This window comes from Lycorma delicatula, chromosome 3, assembly GCF_047948215.1.
Source record: "Lycorma delicatula isolate Av1 chromosome 3, ASM4794821v1, whole genome shotgun sequence".
NCBI classification, from domain to species: Eukaryota; Metazoa; Arthropoda; class Insecta; order Hemiptera; family Fulgoridae; genus Lycorma; species Lycorma delicatula.
The window spans coordinates 210,792,765-210,811,145 of record NC_134457.1 but is presented as its reverse complement, the minus strand read 5'-3'; the positions used below and the strand labels follow the sequence as shown (position 1 = coordinate 210,811,145).

Sequence of the window (18,381 nt, the reverse complement as noted above, 5' to 3'; positions counted from 1 at the left end):
TAAATGAGGTTGATAATAGGCAACATCCTTGTATTATTTCCTTTCTTAAGTCTAATCACCCAGTTTGAGCTTCCTTTATTTTCATAACCATTTTCTGATTCATACAATTAAATTAATATTGTATCTTGCTAATCCACTTGGTTTTTTAATGTTTTCATTAGTTTATCTTATTTCATATGATCGAATGCTTTTCCATGTCTATAAAACACATACTTATTCCTTTACCCCTACTTATACACCTTCAATAGTTCAATAAGCCTAGTTATGTCCATTGTCTCCTTCCATACAGTTCTTTTGTAACCATTTTTTAGATTTGTTTATTCAGTCTTCTGTAGAATTCACAGAACAATCCTTGCTTAATGCCGAATTGGTCTAATTGTCCTTTAATCTTGACAGTGTAACCATCATTCTTTTTGGGGATTGGAATCAAGAAAGTTTTCCATAACCCACTATTGCAGCTTATTTTGCCCTTCTTCTTTAAGTCATTTAATTACTTGTATTGGCATGTACGCCAATAGGTCTTCCATTCTTGATATCTTTTATTGTTTAATAACTTTTAATTTTAAAATTGCTGCTCCTACTTTACTCTCTTTCATTGCAGCATGATCTTCTATGGGATGGTTAAGTAGTTTTTTTTTATTAAATTGGTATTGTCCCTTTATGTATTACTTTCAGGTTGGGTTTGGATTTTACTAGTAGACAATTAGTATTATGAAATGAATGTTCTTATTACATAATTACTTATTATTTATCCATTAAGCTTGAATGATTTTAAATATGATTTTGCATTTAATATAAAGGAATTTCATATTTTCTTGTTATATTAACTATTTATTACAACATGTTTTTTCACTTAGTACTGTACTAACATTTATACATGCATCTTGATAATCTGAAAAGATTGCTAATTTAAAATGATAAAAAGTTTTTTCTCATATTACTTGGAATTAAGAGTATTTATAAATAAGTCGCATACAAATAATTGAAACATTTATATCATGCATTACAAAAAAAAATAAATTATAAAATAAATTAATAAACAGTTAAAATTAAAATAAATTTTATTACCATGTGAACACCGTGAAAGATCAAATGTTCCCTTAGGAGGACAGTTGTCATCACAAAAACATGTGCCATTTGTATCATACACCCATGGAGGCATATGAAACCTCATTCCCATAATCCCTTCCTGAAACTGTTGAAATGAATTTGTGATTATTCCCATTGATGAGGAAAAAGCATTTAAATTAGTTAATTTAGAGCAATTAATTGTTTAGCTATGTAAATTACTTAATGGTAGGAAAACAATAAACTACATCCCTTACAACTTGATGATTCTCTGCGTGGAGCTGATGTATATGTGCTATTGAAATTTAGTGGCTGATGACAATAGCAGTTACTCCACTGGCTCACTTTTATTAAAAAGACATACCTGAAAAAACCAACAAACTTGGAAAAAACATTTTTTGGGAGTAGGGTTCCTTTTTTTTTATCATTCTATTCCATTTAAGAATAGAATATTATTTGTAGATTGATACACAAATTTAATTGTTATACCAGATCAATAGAACTTTACTAAGGTAAGCTGATATACACACACATTGTTTTTAACTGACCGTTTTGGGCAAATTCCAGACTTAGTTCAAAGATTCCTGTAGACTAAAAATTTCTCAAACAAAGCTGTTTGTTTTTTGTGTTTTATTAGTTTTTATAACATTTTTTGAACAGATAAAACACTGAAATGGCAGTTGCATTGACTTAGAGATAACATTGATTAGGTAAATCCTGCAGAAGCTGCAGACTTTACCTATTCAATGTTATCTGTCTCCTTGGTAGGTTGCAAGCTATTTTTCTGTTAGATGTGGTATTTTCCAGATGTGGTTGAGGATCATGGATAAAAATTTAGTTTTGTGATGCACCAGCATTATTCCTGGTCACCAGTTAAGTTTACCCCAGTCCAAAAAATGTGTGACTCAACTCTAATTACCTCAGGTAAGGTTCAGATAGGTAAGGAACCAAACAAAGGGATCTGAACCAGATTGGGATATCTGCTGTGTGGTGTGGTGCACACGATTGGCATTTAGAGATTCAAAGCAGATACCACCAACCATAAAATCAGATTAAGGCAAGAGATAAGTTGGGCACTACTGGACCTACCCAGGCTTAAAAGTGCAATTTCCTTTTTTCTCTAAATGACAAAGAATGCCAACATTGTCCATATCAGTCTAATCCCCTCCCCCTTAAACTGATAGTAAACATTCACTTTATCTACACATCACTGGGGGCTGACATTCACCTGTGGTGACCGTAGGCTGATTTTTCTCCTCTTATTGCTCTCCTTTGCTTATTCTTCATTATTATTCCTTGAATGAATACTATGGAATTTTTAGCTGCTGACCTGAATCCATCTCTGACGACATGATGGTACAGTTTCAGGTCACACTACAGGTGGTAGCTGCTTCTTTATTGGGGTCGTGGTTCTCTATACCTATGGAACTATTCAAGGACTCCTGTTTCCTATGAGGCTGTCAAGATTCCTATTCAGGGGTTATGTATAAATTCAAAATAATTTCTGAGATGCCTGGGTAAAGCCATCTTCCTATTCCTTGAAAACTGTAAATCCAAAAATAACATTTAAAAAAGACTGTGAAACAGTAACATAATTGAATTATGAAGTCTGTTTAATATTTTGCTTTACTATATATGGGAGGTATGTCTGAATGGTTTGTAGTTTCAGCTGGATACTTCTACATAATTGTAGGAATGAGTGAGCCTTTTTAAGGAAAGTATAGGCCAATCCTAAGAGAATCTTTAGTTTACTGAAGGAAAAAGTCTTTTATTATTTTAAAAATGTATACTTTATTAATATGTAGTTTAACTGGTCAGAGTAAAATCATTGATTAACATTCTTAGCACAGATTCCCATTAAATTTTTATTAAGCATATTGGGACCTATTGAATAAAATCTTGATGTTTCTATTGCTCTGTGGTGATAGCTTTAACTTAGAATCTATGTAATGACTGTCTAGAAGCTATATAAAAATACCAGACTTGGGCTGAGGAGGTCCTTATCTCTTTTAATACATTCACACTATATTAACTAAGAATTTAATATAAATATAAAAAGTGTTATTTGCCTCATGAATAGTAAATCAATTTTCGAAACAAATCCAATGTTTAAGAGTACACTTAAATGGTCTTTAAATTCTTAGCGATTACAAAAAAAAGTTTTATTACAGCAAAGTGATCCTTTTGGATTTGATGTATAGTGTCCATATCTTAATTGATCTGAGAAGGCTTAAAAGGTTTTTTAATATCTTCTGATAACCCAGTTCTGAGTATAAGATAAGTCAAGAATTTAACTTAAATCTATTCCTAAACCTACAAGAAACTACTTTTATTCAGAAGGCCAAGGAATTCTTGAAAAGAAGAGAGTAAACAATTTCGTGATTAAAACTTGCTTAATCTTTTAATTAAACATTATATATTATCAAGGGTAATATCCATGTCGGCTTAAGAAAGATGGTTTATAATCAAATAATTTTGTCCTGTAATCTTACCCAAATCTACTTGATTCATTTTACATATCATAATTATAAGTTTAAAGATTTAATTTAACATACATCTGCCTAAAGTTGAATATTACTTCATAAATAAATGAGTAATGGAAAATCAGTCAACAGTTTTAGATCTTTGTTTAACTAAGATAAATGTAATTTCAACTGTGAATAAAATTAATTAATGAATGACATTTCTTTCTTTTTATGCCCTAAAGTCCAAGCTCTTGGCTGATTAGTAATTAATAGAAATAAAACAATTTTGTCCATTTATTGGATTAATTATTATTATCTTACAGAGTGTCTTTTTAAGGGAGAGGAACTGGTTGGTTCAATGGTGTACGCAGAATTTTGTTAAATGGGGAGTCGTTATTAAAATTGTTTACAATTAGCATCAGTATTTAAAATTTTGTGTATTATTTTATTATTATTATTATATCATGTTACAATATATTTATTTTACAATGTTGAAATATAACACATTCATAAATACCCTGATAAACTCTTCTATAACGTATTTTTTTTCACAGCCTTGAGCTACAGTTTTTTTTAACAACTTTTAACATTTATTTCATTTTGTATAATAAAAATACTTCTGCCTGTGCCACATGCCATTATTACACTTAGGCTACACAATATCATGTATTTTAGTGAATGGTTATTTGTATATGATAGGTAAGACACTTTACATAACATATAAAATCCATGTAAGCAATCAAATATAATGAAATAAATTTTATTAACACATGTCAATATGGAACTCACCAAGGTTTAAGAATGAAACTGGCACTGATGAATCCACATCCTATGAAGGAATTTGAATAAAGAATTGAATGAAGTTGTCTCAAACATTGAATCAGTACTCTACTACAGCGTATTATTGTTTTGAAAAATCATAGTTTAAAAAGAATACTGGTGGTTAAATTAATATAGTATGTATAATGTATGTAGCTTACGGTGTATTATGCTCATTCAGAAATTTCAGCATTCACAATACAATGTCCAAACGATGTTACTTTTTCATTAGTTCACTTAACAGATCTTCTGCAGTTGGAGTGCAGTTTCTATTCTCGCTGAGGAGTGCTAATCCATTCAAACGTGTATTTCCAGTAGAATTACGCAAATATGTTTTTAGATGGCGTAATGTTCAGAAGTATCATTCATTTGTACACGTGGACACTAGGAGTGCAGCTAGTATTTCTTACAAAGTGAATACATTTGGCATTATGTTGGGATTGCACATAGTTAACTCATCTATAACCGTTTTTGGTTGGTCTCCCTTCTCAAGAAATGCAATTTTTCTGTACCATAATTTTAAATCATTATTCAGGTCTTCTTGGCAACTGTTTCTTTTGTCACTGGCATAGAATTCTGTGAGCAAAGTGAAAACAGAAATTTGGGATGGCAGGAGCAGAAGGTCTGGGTTCATAGGTAAAAGGCACTGAAAGCCTTTCAATATTTCCTTGTGCTCCAAGAAACACGAATCTAGTTAGGAAATGAAAGTATCCAGAAATGGAATAAAAGTAGAGACGTGGAAGTAAAGTTCTGGTGTCACTGATGATAAGTCCAAATTTACATGGTTTTTTGCTCACGCTGCCATGCGAGGGGTTTGAATGGAGGACCCCAATCTATTCAAGACAAATGAAAATTTTAGAAAATTCTTCATCAACATTTTTGTAGTATACATTTCATTTCACTGTTAATATCTAAGGTTTACTGCTTGCACGAGATCAATAGTTGAATTCTGCAGGAATTTACACAGTGGGAGACTTAAAGAAAGCAGTCTCTGAATACAAAACAGCGATATCAAAAATTGATTGTCAGTTAAAGCACATAAAAGTGAATTTGCTTGTGAGGATGAGTCTTTGTCATTCCATTCTGATATGCTTTGAAGGGTTGCAATAATAAGGTAATACAATTCCACCAGCATGGCTACTGAATTATACCTTTTCAACCAACGTGTAGTGCAAAGTTGAACGACTTTTTCACAGTGTGAAGTAGTAGTTTCCATTTCACTTATTGCCAATTTTAAAAGATGTTACCTTTAAGGAGTATTAAAAAATTCTTACATACTCGATATTTTACCCAACAGATTCTAATGGCAATTACTTCACAAGCACTGGAGATACAGCTAAGTTGAGGCTGTGTGCTGAGCAGTGGACATATAAAGCTGATGGAATTATTTCCTTTACATGTGCTTGGACTCCATTTACTTTACCTGACATGGACATAGCTCTGTCATACCCTTGACTATGAATCTTATTTATGTTTACATTTAATGAACGCAACTTGTCCAATATCGTCATTGCAATTCCTTTTCTGGTCACATCATATAATGTATGTTATGAATTGTATAAAGTTTTCCTTCACAGCGAGATAATGAAAATTGTTCTAAGCCTGATATGTCTGACCTCTCATCGGCGAGAATAGAGAAGTAACTGAAGGCATTAAGTTCTTTCATGAGATTTTGAACAATCATGTCGTTGCACACTTCAATTATTTCATTTTGTATTCTAGGACTGGTATACTGCGCATTTCCTACACTACACATCAACATATTTTTTAATACAATATCAGTCTTACTTCGAAAGTGAAGAAGTGCCCTGAATTTGCTATCATTTTCTTCTGGTTCTTGGTCGACCTCGACCTCTACTCACCCTGAATCCCTGTGGCCTCGCAAAGCAATACAGTAAAAAAAACAAAAAAAAAACAGTAAAATCTCTTAAAAAATAGGAAAAAGTTTTTTCTTGTTCTCCAGTTTCTTTTGAGTTGTTGCAGTATCTGTTAGCATCTATAGCAGTATCTATAGGCTTTTTCTTTCCACATGAAATTTCGAATAAAGTACCGACTACCTCCAAACTTTCTTTGTGATAAAGACACTTCTCATGTCCTGAAAATCGCTCACGGCATCCTTCCAGTTGTCAAATTTCTCACTACAAAGTTGACCTGACCTAAAGGTTGCTTGCTAGATCCAACATCATTTCTTGGAGCAAAACGTGCACAACATTTACAAAAACTCCCTCCCTTAAATTCGGAATATGCAAGCCACTTCCAGCGGTAAAGCCATTTAAATTGAAATCGCAGATTTCTCTTTTCTTTTGTTGGAAAAACAAACCCTGGATTTGGTTCCCAGATATTGTCCCAGACATCCATTTTTTTTTCATTAGACAAGTCTTTTCCTATGTAAACATCAATATCGTAAACGTGTGGTTCACTGGAACTTGAAGATGTTGAAGCTTCTGAACCAGAACAATACACTTATCATTCTAAATAATTCAGCAGGCACATCAACATTACTGAGTGATGTTGATGTGCATTCAATACCAGCCGAGTTTTCACAGGAGGGTGTGAAACTAGTTTCGGGAAGAACGTTTGCGAAAGCATAGTCATGTTGCGGCAGCGAAGAAATATTTAGCAATGTAAAATTTTCACTAACGTTACAAGAATCACTATTAGCACATGACTTTTTGCTAAAAAATGGTAAAATTGAACTTTGAGGTCTCTTAGACATATTAAAGAACACAAAATGATAATGTGAAGTTTCTATTTACAAGTATGAACTGCGAAACGTACAAAACGTTAAACAAACATTCCACAACAAAATCTGAACTAAGACTAATGAGTGAATACCGCTCAACAATGTACAATATTTCATATATGCACTGCTGCCGCTGCAGAGCTGTCCTGACAATATGTTTCACAACAAGTAAGTTTATATGTGTCGGCCTTATTTTATTACAAGATCGGTATAATTATCGTACCTTCTTAATAAGCAGCAGATTTGATCGTCTTTTCTCTCTTTCAGTAGACGAGGAGGAGTGTATAATTTGACACCTACTGCACCAGTGAGAGCACTGCCGCCTTCTCAGAATGTTGAATGACAGCTATTGTGTCGCACATTGAGTGATGTACTGTACCTGCCACAGCTCCAAGTACGGGGATTAAATTATTGAAGAAGGAAGGACGGCGAACTGGGTCTTATGTCAATAGATTTTGTTACTCTGACAGTGAGAAATTGGAGGAGAGAATACGATGGATTTTTAAAAATATACTCAAATATATATGTGTAAATTTATAGTATGTTTATTTTATGTAGGACTAATATTAAAAAGTACTTAAACCTTCAAGGAGGGGTTTAAACCTGGTTAACCCCCCTTATGTATGCCCCTGGGTTAGCTACCTCCATTACTTTACATTTAGTACTCTTTGTTTAAAACATCTAGGTCTTATGTATGTAAATATGTATTTAAGAGTGTCAGTTTTTAGAATAATAAATTATTAATTAAATTAAATTATTAATTTAAGGGGTAAATGTGTAAGGCTACACATTTGCCCCTTAAATTTTATTCAGGGTTAACATCAATTACCTGCCTTGGAGCTGTACTTATTAAAGATTATAAATATTTGTATGTTATTATATGATTAAAAGCATAAAACATTATTTTTACTATATTTGTATGCTCACAAATTGACACTGCATGTTCATATAAACCTGTTGAAATTACGCTATGAAGTTATAATTTTTCTCTCAGTATTTTAATATTACCTGAGCTTAACATTAATTTTTGCGATAACTTACATCAACATCCTTGTCATATACGAGAGGCAATCTTCGACATATATCTTGGTGAAAAAGGTAAAGAGTAGTGGCATGATTGATATCTTTCCTTGGAAAGAATGCTCCATCGCTACCATCAATACGGTTGCACTCATCACCAAACCAGATAGTAAGGTTAGGTCGACCATTGACTGCAGTTACTACATCTATGTGTTCAAGATCATTTTCTCCAGTTTTTACAGTCAGTGTGTCATCTGTGACAGCAGCTCTCTGAAATAAGAAAAAAACATATTTTGCCTGATTGATACCGGATAGCACAAGAGCATCCTCAGGGTAGCCATTGGAAAACCTAGGAGGGTATTGAGAATTTTCTGAAATGTTCCTTGCAAAATTCCATAATAATATGAGAATTTTCCTGGGCTATACAAGGGCAGCTGAAATGTAATGCAGGAAGATAACAGGAGAGCATACCAATAGGATAGCATATTGAAAGAATACTTAGGACAAATTATTGCAAACTGGGCTACAGTAAAAGCTGTTTGCAGTGGATGCCATGCATATTCTCAGAAAAGAAAAAATAACAAAAACAAAAAAATTTATAAATAGCTTCTGAACATTATCGTAATGAGAAAATTTATTTCCTTTTCAATATTATGATGGGTGACAATATTGATATGTTGATATAGTGATGGCCAATGTTGTGATTAAATTCTGAGCAATACATTTAAAATTAAAACACCATATGAGATGCGTGTATTGTGTTCAACAATCCTTCGAAAAACATAAAATGGAATTCTGCCACCCAAATATGCTCAGTCATATACATCACTTGCAACCACAGAGGCTCTTGTGAAGTCGCAATTTGAATCTATTCCACCCTCCAAACTCACCTGATTTGTAATTTTCACTTTTTTCCAAAATTAAAGAGGAATGTTAAGGGTATTCATTACACCATGAATGAAGGATGTAGTAGGGTTGTGGATCAAGGAAAGACCTCCACCATTCTTAATTGATGGAATGAGAAAACTGGTTTACTGTTGGGAGAAATGTGTAGCTATATATAGTGACTATGTAGAAAAATTAATATAAGTTTTATAGCAAATAAAATGTATTTTTATGCCATACTTGTTTCATTTGACTATCTCTTTTCATTTGTGAATTATTATTGAGTGAATGTCAATTACACTTCATCCATCCTTTTTAAAAATGTACAGCCATAAAGGTCCAAGGATACACATATATGCAAGGCATAATATGGTATTCTTGGGATCATATTTATAGTACAACCTAAAGATATCCTTTTGGATCTAATGCAGATATCCCTTGTACATCCTCAGGTTATATTTTATTACTCCACACAACATACATAGGAAATTAAATTGACAATGCTCTGATATATTAATATAGGCTATTTTACATTCTCTATGTTCTGTAACTGAAGTATTTGATGTACTTATAAAGACAAGTGAATTGTTCATAATAATTAAAATAAAATAAGTAATTAATGTATTTCAGTAATTTATACAATATGTTTAATAAACAGCTGATGGTATAAGCATATTTAGATTGTCATACAATAAATCTAGAACTAGAGAAATAATCATTCATTAAACATAACCTCACACCTAGGAAACATGTTAAGACACTCTTGGTACAATATATTAGTAATAATTGCTGTTAGCTGGTTGGCAGTGGATTATATATTAATATGGATATGGTGGGTAAATTAAAAGAGAATTTTAAATCATTGCCATTCAGTTAAATCATAATGCATGTATCCATTTAATCATTAATGACAAGTAATAAAAAAAAAAAACAATATGTCATTATATTTTGTTATTTTTTTTTTTGTAGTGATAAATTTTCATCAACTAACAAAAACATATTTTTTCATCCATCAATTAAGTATAAGTAAAATTAAACATTTGTAAAATTCTTAAGAGTCTAATTGCATAACTTTTATCTACTGTCCTTTAAAACTGTAATTAAAAAGGTAGAGATTTATAGACGATCATCCAGTAACTGTTGTATGTTATTTAACATTCATTTAATTTACTCATTTTTTTTTTTTTTAACTGTTTGGGCACATCCTACTTTTTTTGGGATTTGTTGGAGTGCAGATATTCCACGTATCCTGAGAGAAGGATATATGTGCAACATCATCTTACTTTCAAATATTCATGATGTTTTGCTGTATTTCAGGATATCTTCTGGAAGTTCTGCATATTCAGAAATAAATGTCAGACAGGTTTTGGACATCCCATGAACATCATGTGATGCATAGGATAACTTTCCTCCTACCTGATAATAAATAAATTAGTTATACTTATGTCTTAAAAACTCATGAAAAATTTCCTACTTAATATCATCTTTAGAATTATCTGGGAAATAAAAAAAATATTTCTTACATGTTATTTGGAGTATATACAAAAGGTAATGTACTTACAAATGCTAACACACCAAATTTTTCAAATGGTAATTCATTATTAAGCAATTTTGCAATTGAACTGACTAATTTTAAGAAGTTATCTTCATAACCAAAAAAGAAGTCATGTGCTCTGACACGAAGAATAACTTTAGAATCAGTTCCTTTTAATGATAAATAAAGTAATGTTTTCTTTAATATATTAGCATCATGATGAAATGATACTGCAGTCTGAAAAATAAAAAAGAAGAATTATTAGATTCATAGGATGAATTGAATTAAAAAATCCAAATTACTTCTATATGATAAAAAGAGATCATACATGATAAACTTAAAATGTATTTATAAAATAATACCATTTGTATTAATTGACTGATTACATTTAAGAGCTGTTTGCCTTAATTCATACTCAAATTTAAGAAATGAACCAAAGAATTTTACATCTAGCTTAGATTGCACTCATTTTACTGGTTTAGGATTATAAAATTCTGTATTATAAGTATTTTAAGGCCACAACATAATGTTTGTAAGCAAGGGTGCAATCATAAATTTTCCAGTACTTAACGTTTGATTTTGTATTATAGCAGACCACAAGAATATGGTCCACAGCTACAGGCAGCTAGCTGGCTGTATGATAGTGTTATGAAAAATACAAATTTATTTTAATGTTTATGTTAAGAAGTATATCTCATCTTTTTCATGTCAAATATTTAGCTTTTTTTCACAATTAGATTTTTAGTGACTTATTTTGTCGCTGTTTGCCTATAGATATCCAAAAGCTAGGACCATTTTCATGCCGTAATTATTATAATTTACACCAGTGTCCTTTGACAGACACCATTTAAGGAAGTGAAAATATCTTTTATAAATAGATATTATGACAATGAATATTTAATGTTTAAATAAAATGAGGCCAGACTTTAAGTTAAAATAAGTTTTATGTGAAAGAACAATTTTTTATTTCTCCCAAAAAGCAATATCATAGTGTTCCCACAGTGCAACTCTGTTTATCTGTTTATAAACAACCTGACATAAGACATAATCAGTTCTAAAATGATAGATGTTTTCAAAAGTATCAAGTTTTCATCCCTTGCTTACTAGGGAAATTGAGGTGTGCAGTGATTTTGGGTTGCCTTCTTCAATGAGTCAGATATTAATTTGGCATGCTAGTCGATGAATTTAAGTCAAATTTGTCTGAAATTCAATTCTACATGTTACTTGAAGAATTGTATTTCACTTTTGGGCCAGTTCCTGTAGGGAACAGATCTTCAGTCTGTTTCCTACAGGGACAAGCTGTATAGTGCACATTATTATTCTCAGAGAAAATAACTCTTGACTGGTGCATCTTGTACCTCAGATATTTTATACCCAGCTATAAGAAAGAATGGGACAGATAGTGAAAAGCAATAAATTAACGTATCCCTTTTTGTGTGAAACCATGTATTAATTCATTGGAGAAATAATCCAGAATAATTTAAAACATTTTAAGAATATAATTTTTTTATGGGATTACATTACCCATCTGTTGAACAATGTTTAGGTTTGTTACTAAGTTAATAACTACAAAAATTCCTGCAAAACAAAGATTGTATGTTGATGAATATATATTAATTTAATTTTTTGAATTGTCAAGGCATATATATGTGCCTCAAATATTAAAATAATAATAATAATATTACTATAGATCAATTTAGAGAAAAACAAAAAGTAAAGTTGAATAAGAAATGAAGAAGAGATTTGGAATTTGGAGAATAAAGGAGAATGCAGATAAAACAGACTGAAATGTTTTTTAAAATAATTATAGAATGAGAGGAGTTGCATTCACTATTCTCAAATAAAAATAAAGGAAGAGTAAAGCAAAGAAGACATATAGCTAGGAGAGGTGGCTAGATGGGGAATTGGAGAATATATGGAATTTTTATAATATTGGGAAAGTTTTTGGCAAAGGAATTTTCAGAGGATAGACTAAGGTGAGTTTGTTTTTAACTGTTAAAAAAAAATCTTACAACTATCTACCTTTATAGATGCAAAACACTGCACTTCTTCCCAGGCAGATATTTCATTATTAATTATAAAGGTAATATTCTCATTTTAGTAATTGTAATATTTCTTTGGTTTAAATTGTGACAATTTTGGATATCTTAATATTTAATAAATTCTTTTGAAAGATGATTAAATTGATTTCATTTGAAACACTCCTTTAATAAAGTTCTAAACTTATTATTTATTATTTATTTTTCCTAAGTTATTCCTCCTTAATATTTAGCTTGGAGCTAATTTGAAGTGTAAATCTTTTTAACCACTTGCTGAGATTAATTGTATAATAAAATGTTTTTAAATATCTTATTTGAAATCATTTCAAAACAGTCGCTTTGTAACCATCTACATGAAGTAATGTGATCAAAAATTTGAAAAGAACAAAAAGTAAAATGGCAGTTTCAAAAGTAAGGTACTGTTGAAATAAGCTTATAAAATTTTAATTTTTTTTCATTTAATTTCATATCAAAATTAAACTTATATTTTTATTATTTTTCAATATTAACAGCCAATTCAAACTCTCCAAAGTGATTCAAACAATTGCCATGAATATTCTCAAAACTACTCAACAAAAAAAAAATTATGTTTATATTTACTGATCAGTTATGGTTTCACAACAAGAAATTGAATAGTCAGGTTAGGAAAGTTCCTTTAAAGGAACTTTAAGGTTCCAAAAGTGAACTTTAAAGTTGCATTTCTTCGTTTACAGAACTGATCTTGTACTCTCGATTTCTGCTTGTTTACAAGACCTGTAGGCAGCCATTCCTTGGTGTGTAATAAGTGTGCTTAAATGTGATATTAATTTGAACCCAACAATAGAATGGTGGCTAGGGTCATTATCAAGGTTTATATATCTGGTTTTAGTCTAGCTATATTCAACTATTCTGTTATTGGTTCTAATTAATGATACGGTCATTAATTGGATCTGGTCTGGCTATCCATGAATGTAAGCTAGAGATGCTCTTAATTATATATACAATAGGTGCAGCTGCTTATAGGACCTGAATCAAGGAATTTCCACTAGACATATGGAGAGAAGACCTTCTAGATTATCTTATCAATGAATTAATCAAAAACATGTTTGAAAAACTATAAAAAATGTTTTTCAAGAAAATAATTTTTGTTTGATGAAGTTGCTAACTTTTAGGTCTGTCTCATCAGATTTGGATTTAACTCATAATACTGAATTTTAATTTATGTTCTCATTTTAGGCTAACTATGTTTTTTTTATATAATATATATATGTTTAATTTTTCTATTATTTTATGAAAACATTACATTAAAACTTACGATTAGTGAAAGGTTTGGTAGAACTAGTATATCATCAGGGCTACCTCGTGAATGATCTGGATCAAATATATGTGTCCTTCTATTACCATATGTTACTGTTCCTTCTTCTTCATTAAAATGAACATTTATTTTTTCCAGTGTTTCTCTAAAAAAAAATATATATATATGTTTTAGTAGTTTGAAATGTTAGTAGTAATTATAGCTATATAACTTAGTTCTAGCAGTTATATCTAGTTCTACCAATGTAGTGCACATTATGGGTGCCATTGAGTTACACAGTCCCACTCAATGCCTTGAGTAGCTATGAATTAATGGACTGAACAGTTGTACATATCAATTTTAATAATCACTATTGTGTAGCTTGTACCAAATAATTAACTGCAGTTAATATATCACTGCAGTCTAATTTATTCAGTCACTGCAGTTTAATTTATTTATACTTGGGCAAGTGTGCGTTTTTAGTCTTATTTGGTTAATTTGCTTTATGATGTATATATTTTTGAAATTGATAGTCAGTCACCTCACCTTCAGTCCTGAAAATATTGATAATTTTGCATGACTGTTAGTTGATTATATTAATGTTACATATTTATTGACACTAAGTATTTCTGATATTCTGTATTTTATGTAGCAAACTGTGTAAAGGTGTGGGTGGAAAGTTATTAATATGTGCCAGATATTTTATTGTATTGAGTTCTTTAGAACAGTTGTCAGTTGACAAAGGGGTGTAAATTAGGCATAATATATGTATGTGAGCGTGAGAAAGCTGCATTTTTGAAAATTTAAGAACATGCTCTTTTTAAGTCAGTTAAGATTGTCTTCAGTAATTTATTAATTATTTTTCTTATGCGTGAAGAACTATTTGGAAAGAATTATAACTTCATATGTAAATAAAGATTATGGAGGTAGAAGAATTTTGTTATTTGGGAAGTAGAATTACTAAAGATGGACGAAGCAGTAGCGATATAAAATGCCGAATAGCACAGGCTAAACGAGCCTTTAGTAAGAAATATAATTTGTTTACATCAAAAATTAATTTAAATGTCAGGAAAAGATTTTTGAAAGTGTATGTTTGGAGTGTCGCTTTATATGGAAGTGAAACTTGGACCATCGGAGTATCTGAGAAGAAAAGATTAGAAGCTTTTGAAATGTGGTGCTATAGGAGAATGTTAAAAATCAGATGGGTGGATAAAGTGACAAATGAAGAGGTATTGCGCCAAATAGATGAAGAAAGAAGCATTTGGAAAAATATAGTTAAAAGAAGAGACAGACTTATAGGCCACATACTAAGGCATCCTGGAATAGTCGCTTTAATATTGGAAGGACAGGTAGAAGGGAAAAATTGTGTAGGCAGGCCACGTTTGGAATCTGTAATACAAATTGTTAGGGATGTAGGATGTAGAGGGTATACTGAAATGAAACGACTAGCACCAGATAGGGAATCTTGGAGAGCTGCATCAAACCAGTCAAATGACTGAAGACAAAAAAAAAAATGTAAATAAAAATTATACATCTATTAATTTAGAAAGATAAGATAAAATATATCCAAATAATACAAATGTAATATATATTTTTTTTAAACACAGAGATTTGATTTCAATAATTATTTGTTATTAAAAGAAGGCAGAGTGTAAAATGAACAGTTTATTGGTAGCAGGAGATTCATTAATTTGTGGATTTATACTATTATTCCAAATCTTTCTTACACCTGACAATTATAAAATCACTGTGATACAAGAGGCACCAACCAGAAATGTTTATTCTGAAAGTAATGATTTTAATTAAACACACTTCATTACAGTGGGATTGGTATGTTTGTATAAAACAGTACGTCAGGCTCATTGAAAAAGACAACACGAAATCGCTTCACTTTTTCAGGATATTACTTTCCCTAGTAAACCTGGTATATAATCCTAAGTGGCTATTCCATTTTGAAGGATGTCTTGTTTCTCATTTCAGGTCACTTACTATTATTTAGTTATGACAAAGACAATAGTCTGTTAAAATAATGGATCTTACTTTATTTGCAAAAGCTAATTTTAGTTTGCCTTGTTGAACAGTGTTTATGAAGTGAATGGAAGCTTTTAATGGAATCACCATGCGTAATTGTTTTTATAACAGTTATTATTATTATATTATTCATTATTCTTGAATAATTACCTGTAACAGTATGGTCCTTTTTCTTCCACACGTATTTTTTTATCTTCTTGTATAATAAATTCATATAAGTTTGTGTAATTAAAGGCATAAACACATATCAAAGGTTTTAATGATGGTTTCCTCCATGATTCGAACATGAAGCTCCCATTATGAACAGTCATGGTCTGTAATACAAATATAAATAAAAAAGTGATCAATTATATTTCTTGAGAATAGTCGAGTCATAGTTATTATTTAAAAAGGTAATGTTTTGTTTTTCTTTACTCGTGACTAATAATACAGTGTGTTTATAAAATAATGGTGGGGTTTCAAACAGTCATATTTTTGGAACAAAGCATAAAAGAGACATGAAGTATAAAATCAACATGAAAAGAAACTCTCTAAAAATTTTACTTCTTCATTTGATTTAGACGTATCTTCCTTTAATTGCTTTGCAGACATCAAGTTGATATTCAATCCCTTGTCAAATATGACAGAGAACATCTGATGTGAGAGATGAAAAACATTCAGTGATACATTCTTTTAAGCAGTTCACAGTTTTATTTTAACAGAGAACACTTGTGTCTTTACAAACTTCACAAATGCCGGTCAGGCATGGCATTTTCACACACGTTACAAATCATTCATCTCATCCTCTGAAGCAATATCTAACGGTGGTTCCGGAGGTTAAACAAAACAAAAACAAAAAAAAACTTCATGAACTTTACGGGTAAGATCTGTAACCATAAAGTGTATCCACCCTTCTCGTTTAATTCATTGCTGAGGAAATATTTAATGTTTCATTTAGGTAATCTCACACTAATGGGCAAAATGTGGAGATGCTTTGTCAAACTGGAGAATGGAATTCTTTGGTACTTGGAGTATTTCATATCCTTCTAACATATCCAGGAAATTGTTTCCTGTCATAGTTTTTTTCAGTAAATAAGAAAGGAGCAATAACTCTGATTTATCTAATTGTTCACTATGCATTAATTTTTGGGCTGTCACATAAATTTTTCATAATGACATATGGAGGTTAAGTACCCCATATTTGAGCATTAAGCTGATGTACTCATCCTGAAACATGTTTTATTATTGAAAATCAAATTGTTTAAAAACTCTGCACAATGATCTAACCGATTCAAAATATCTTCGGTGAATTCAAATAGTTTAATGTTGTCCTGTAGATAAATTTAATATAACACATGAACTTTATAACCAGTAAAACATAATTATTTTTTTAAACCTTTATTTACAGTTGTTTTTGGAACTCTTAACTCTATAGAACACTTATACACTAATTTTTTCAGGCTACACAAATAACTTGTTCATACAGCTCCAACAGTCTTGTCAAGTGCTATCAGTAGCCTGTCTATTTCTTCAAGTTACTTGAGCCATCAATGATTTTTATTTTCACATGGTGGTTCGTCATTAACAAATTCGACCTAACAAGTGTAACATTGTGTTGGTAGTACTGTCATGTTGCGTAGATGATGCATGCATGGTTTAATTGTTGTTTTGTCTGTGCAGGTTTGATGCTGCTAGGTTAGTTCCATTATCGCTGCCCTGCCGTTAATCATGGCTGCTCTGTTTTCTGTGGTTTGTTTTTTGTGGTCGGAAGGTGTATCAGGGACTGAAATTCATCGAAGACTTTCGGTACAGAATGGAAAAAGTGTATTGCCACAACGGAGTGCCTACGAATGGATTGAAAAATTAAAAAATGGTCGCACAAGTGTTACGCACGACGAAGGAGCCGGATGACCGTTTACCGCCACAAATGAGGAAAACATTGAGCGTGCACATGGCATGGTTTTCTTAGACAGACAAGTAGCTATTGATGAAGTGGCACATCGTCTGCAAATTAGTCACGGTTCTACCTACAAAATCATCCACAACAGACTTTGTTTTCATAAAGTCTGTGCAAGATGGGTCTCAAAACAACTCACACAGTTGCATAAACAAACGCACTTGGACATCTGCCAAAAACATTTGGATCGCTATGGTAACGAACAGAACATCTTCTTAGACAGAATCATCACTGGTAACAAAACATGAATCCATCATTACGAGCTGGAGAGTAAATGGCAGAGTATGGAATGGAAACATCCAAATTTGCCCTGCAAAAAAACGTTCAAGACCTAACCATCCACAGGAAAACTGATGCTTACAGTTTTTTGGGACTCACAAGACCCAGTACTGGAACATTATGAGGAAAAGTGCACAACAAAAAACAGTGTGCGTTACAGTGAGATGCTTACTGAAGTCTGCAATTCGAAGCAAATGCCGAGGACTGCTGTCAAAAGGTGTTGTGTCGTTGCACAACAATGTCTGTCAACATACTGCTGCCCACAGTGCTGAAACGCTTCAGAAACTCA

The 18,381-nt window shown here is 31.5% G+C and overlaps 1 protein-coding gene across 2 annotated transcripts in view; it reads right to left on the bottom strand.

Annotated features, from left to right (window-relative positions):
* Positions 1-18,381, bottom strand: part of LOC142322399 (lysosome membrane protein 2-like) — a 142,790-nt gene that overhangs the window by 16,469 nt on the left and 107,940 nt on the right. For both annotated transcript variants that reach the window (XM_075361442.1, XM_075361441.1), the window contains exons 3-7: positions 16,028-16,191; positions 13,868-14,012; positions 10,562-10,771; positions 8,137-8,385; positions 1,069-1,195 (exon numbers count right to left, since the gene is read on the bottom strand). In XM_075361442.1, the coding sequence (XP_075217557.1) occupies positions 1,069-1,195; positions 8,137-8,385; positions 10,562-10,771; positions 13,868-14,012; positions 16,028-16,191 (895 nt within the window). The remainder of the gene's footprint in view (positions 1-1,068; positions 1,196-8,136; positions 8,386-10,561; positions 10,772-13,867; positions 14,013-16,027; positions 16,192-18,381) is intronic.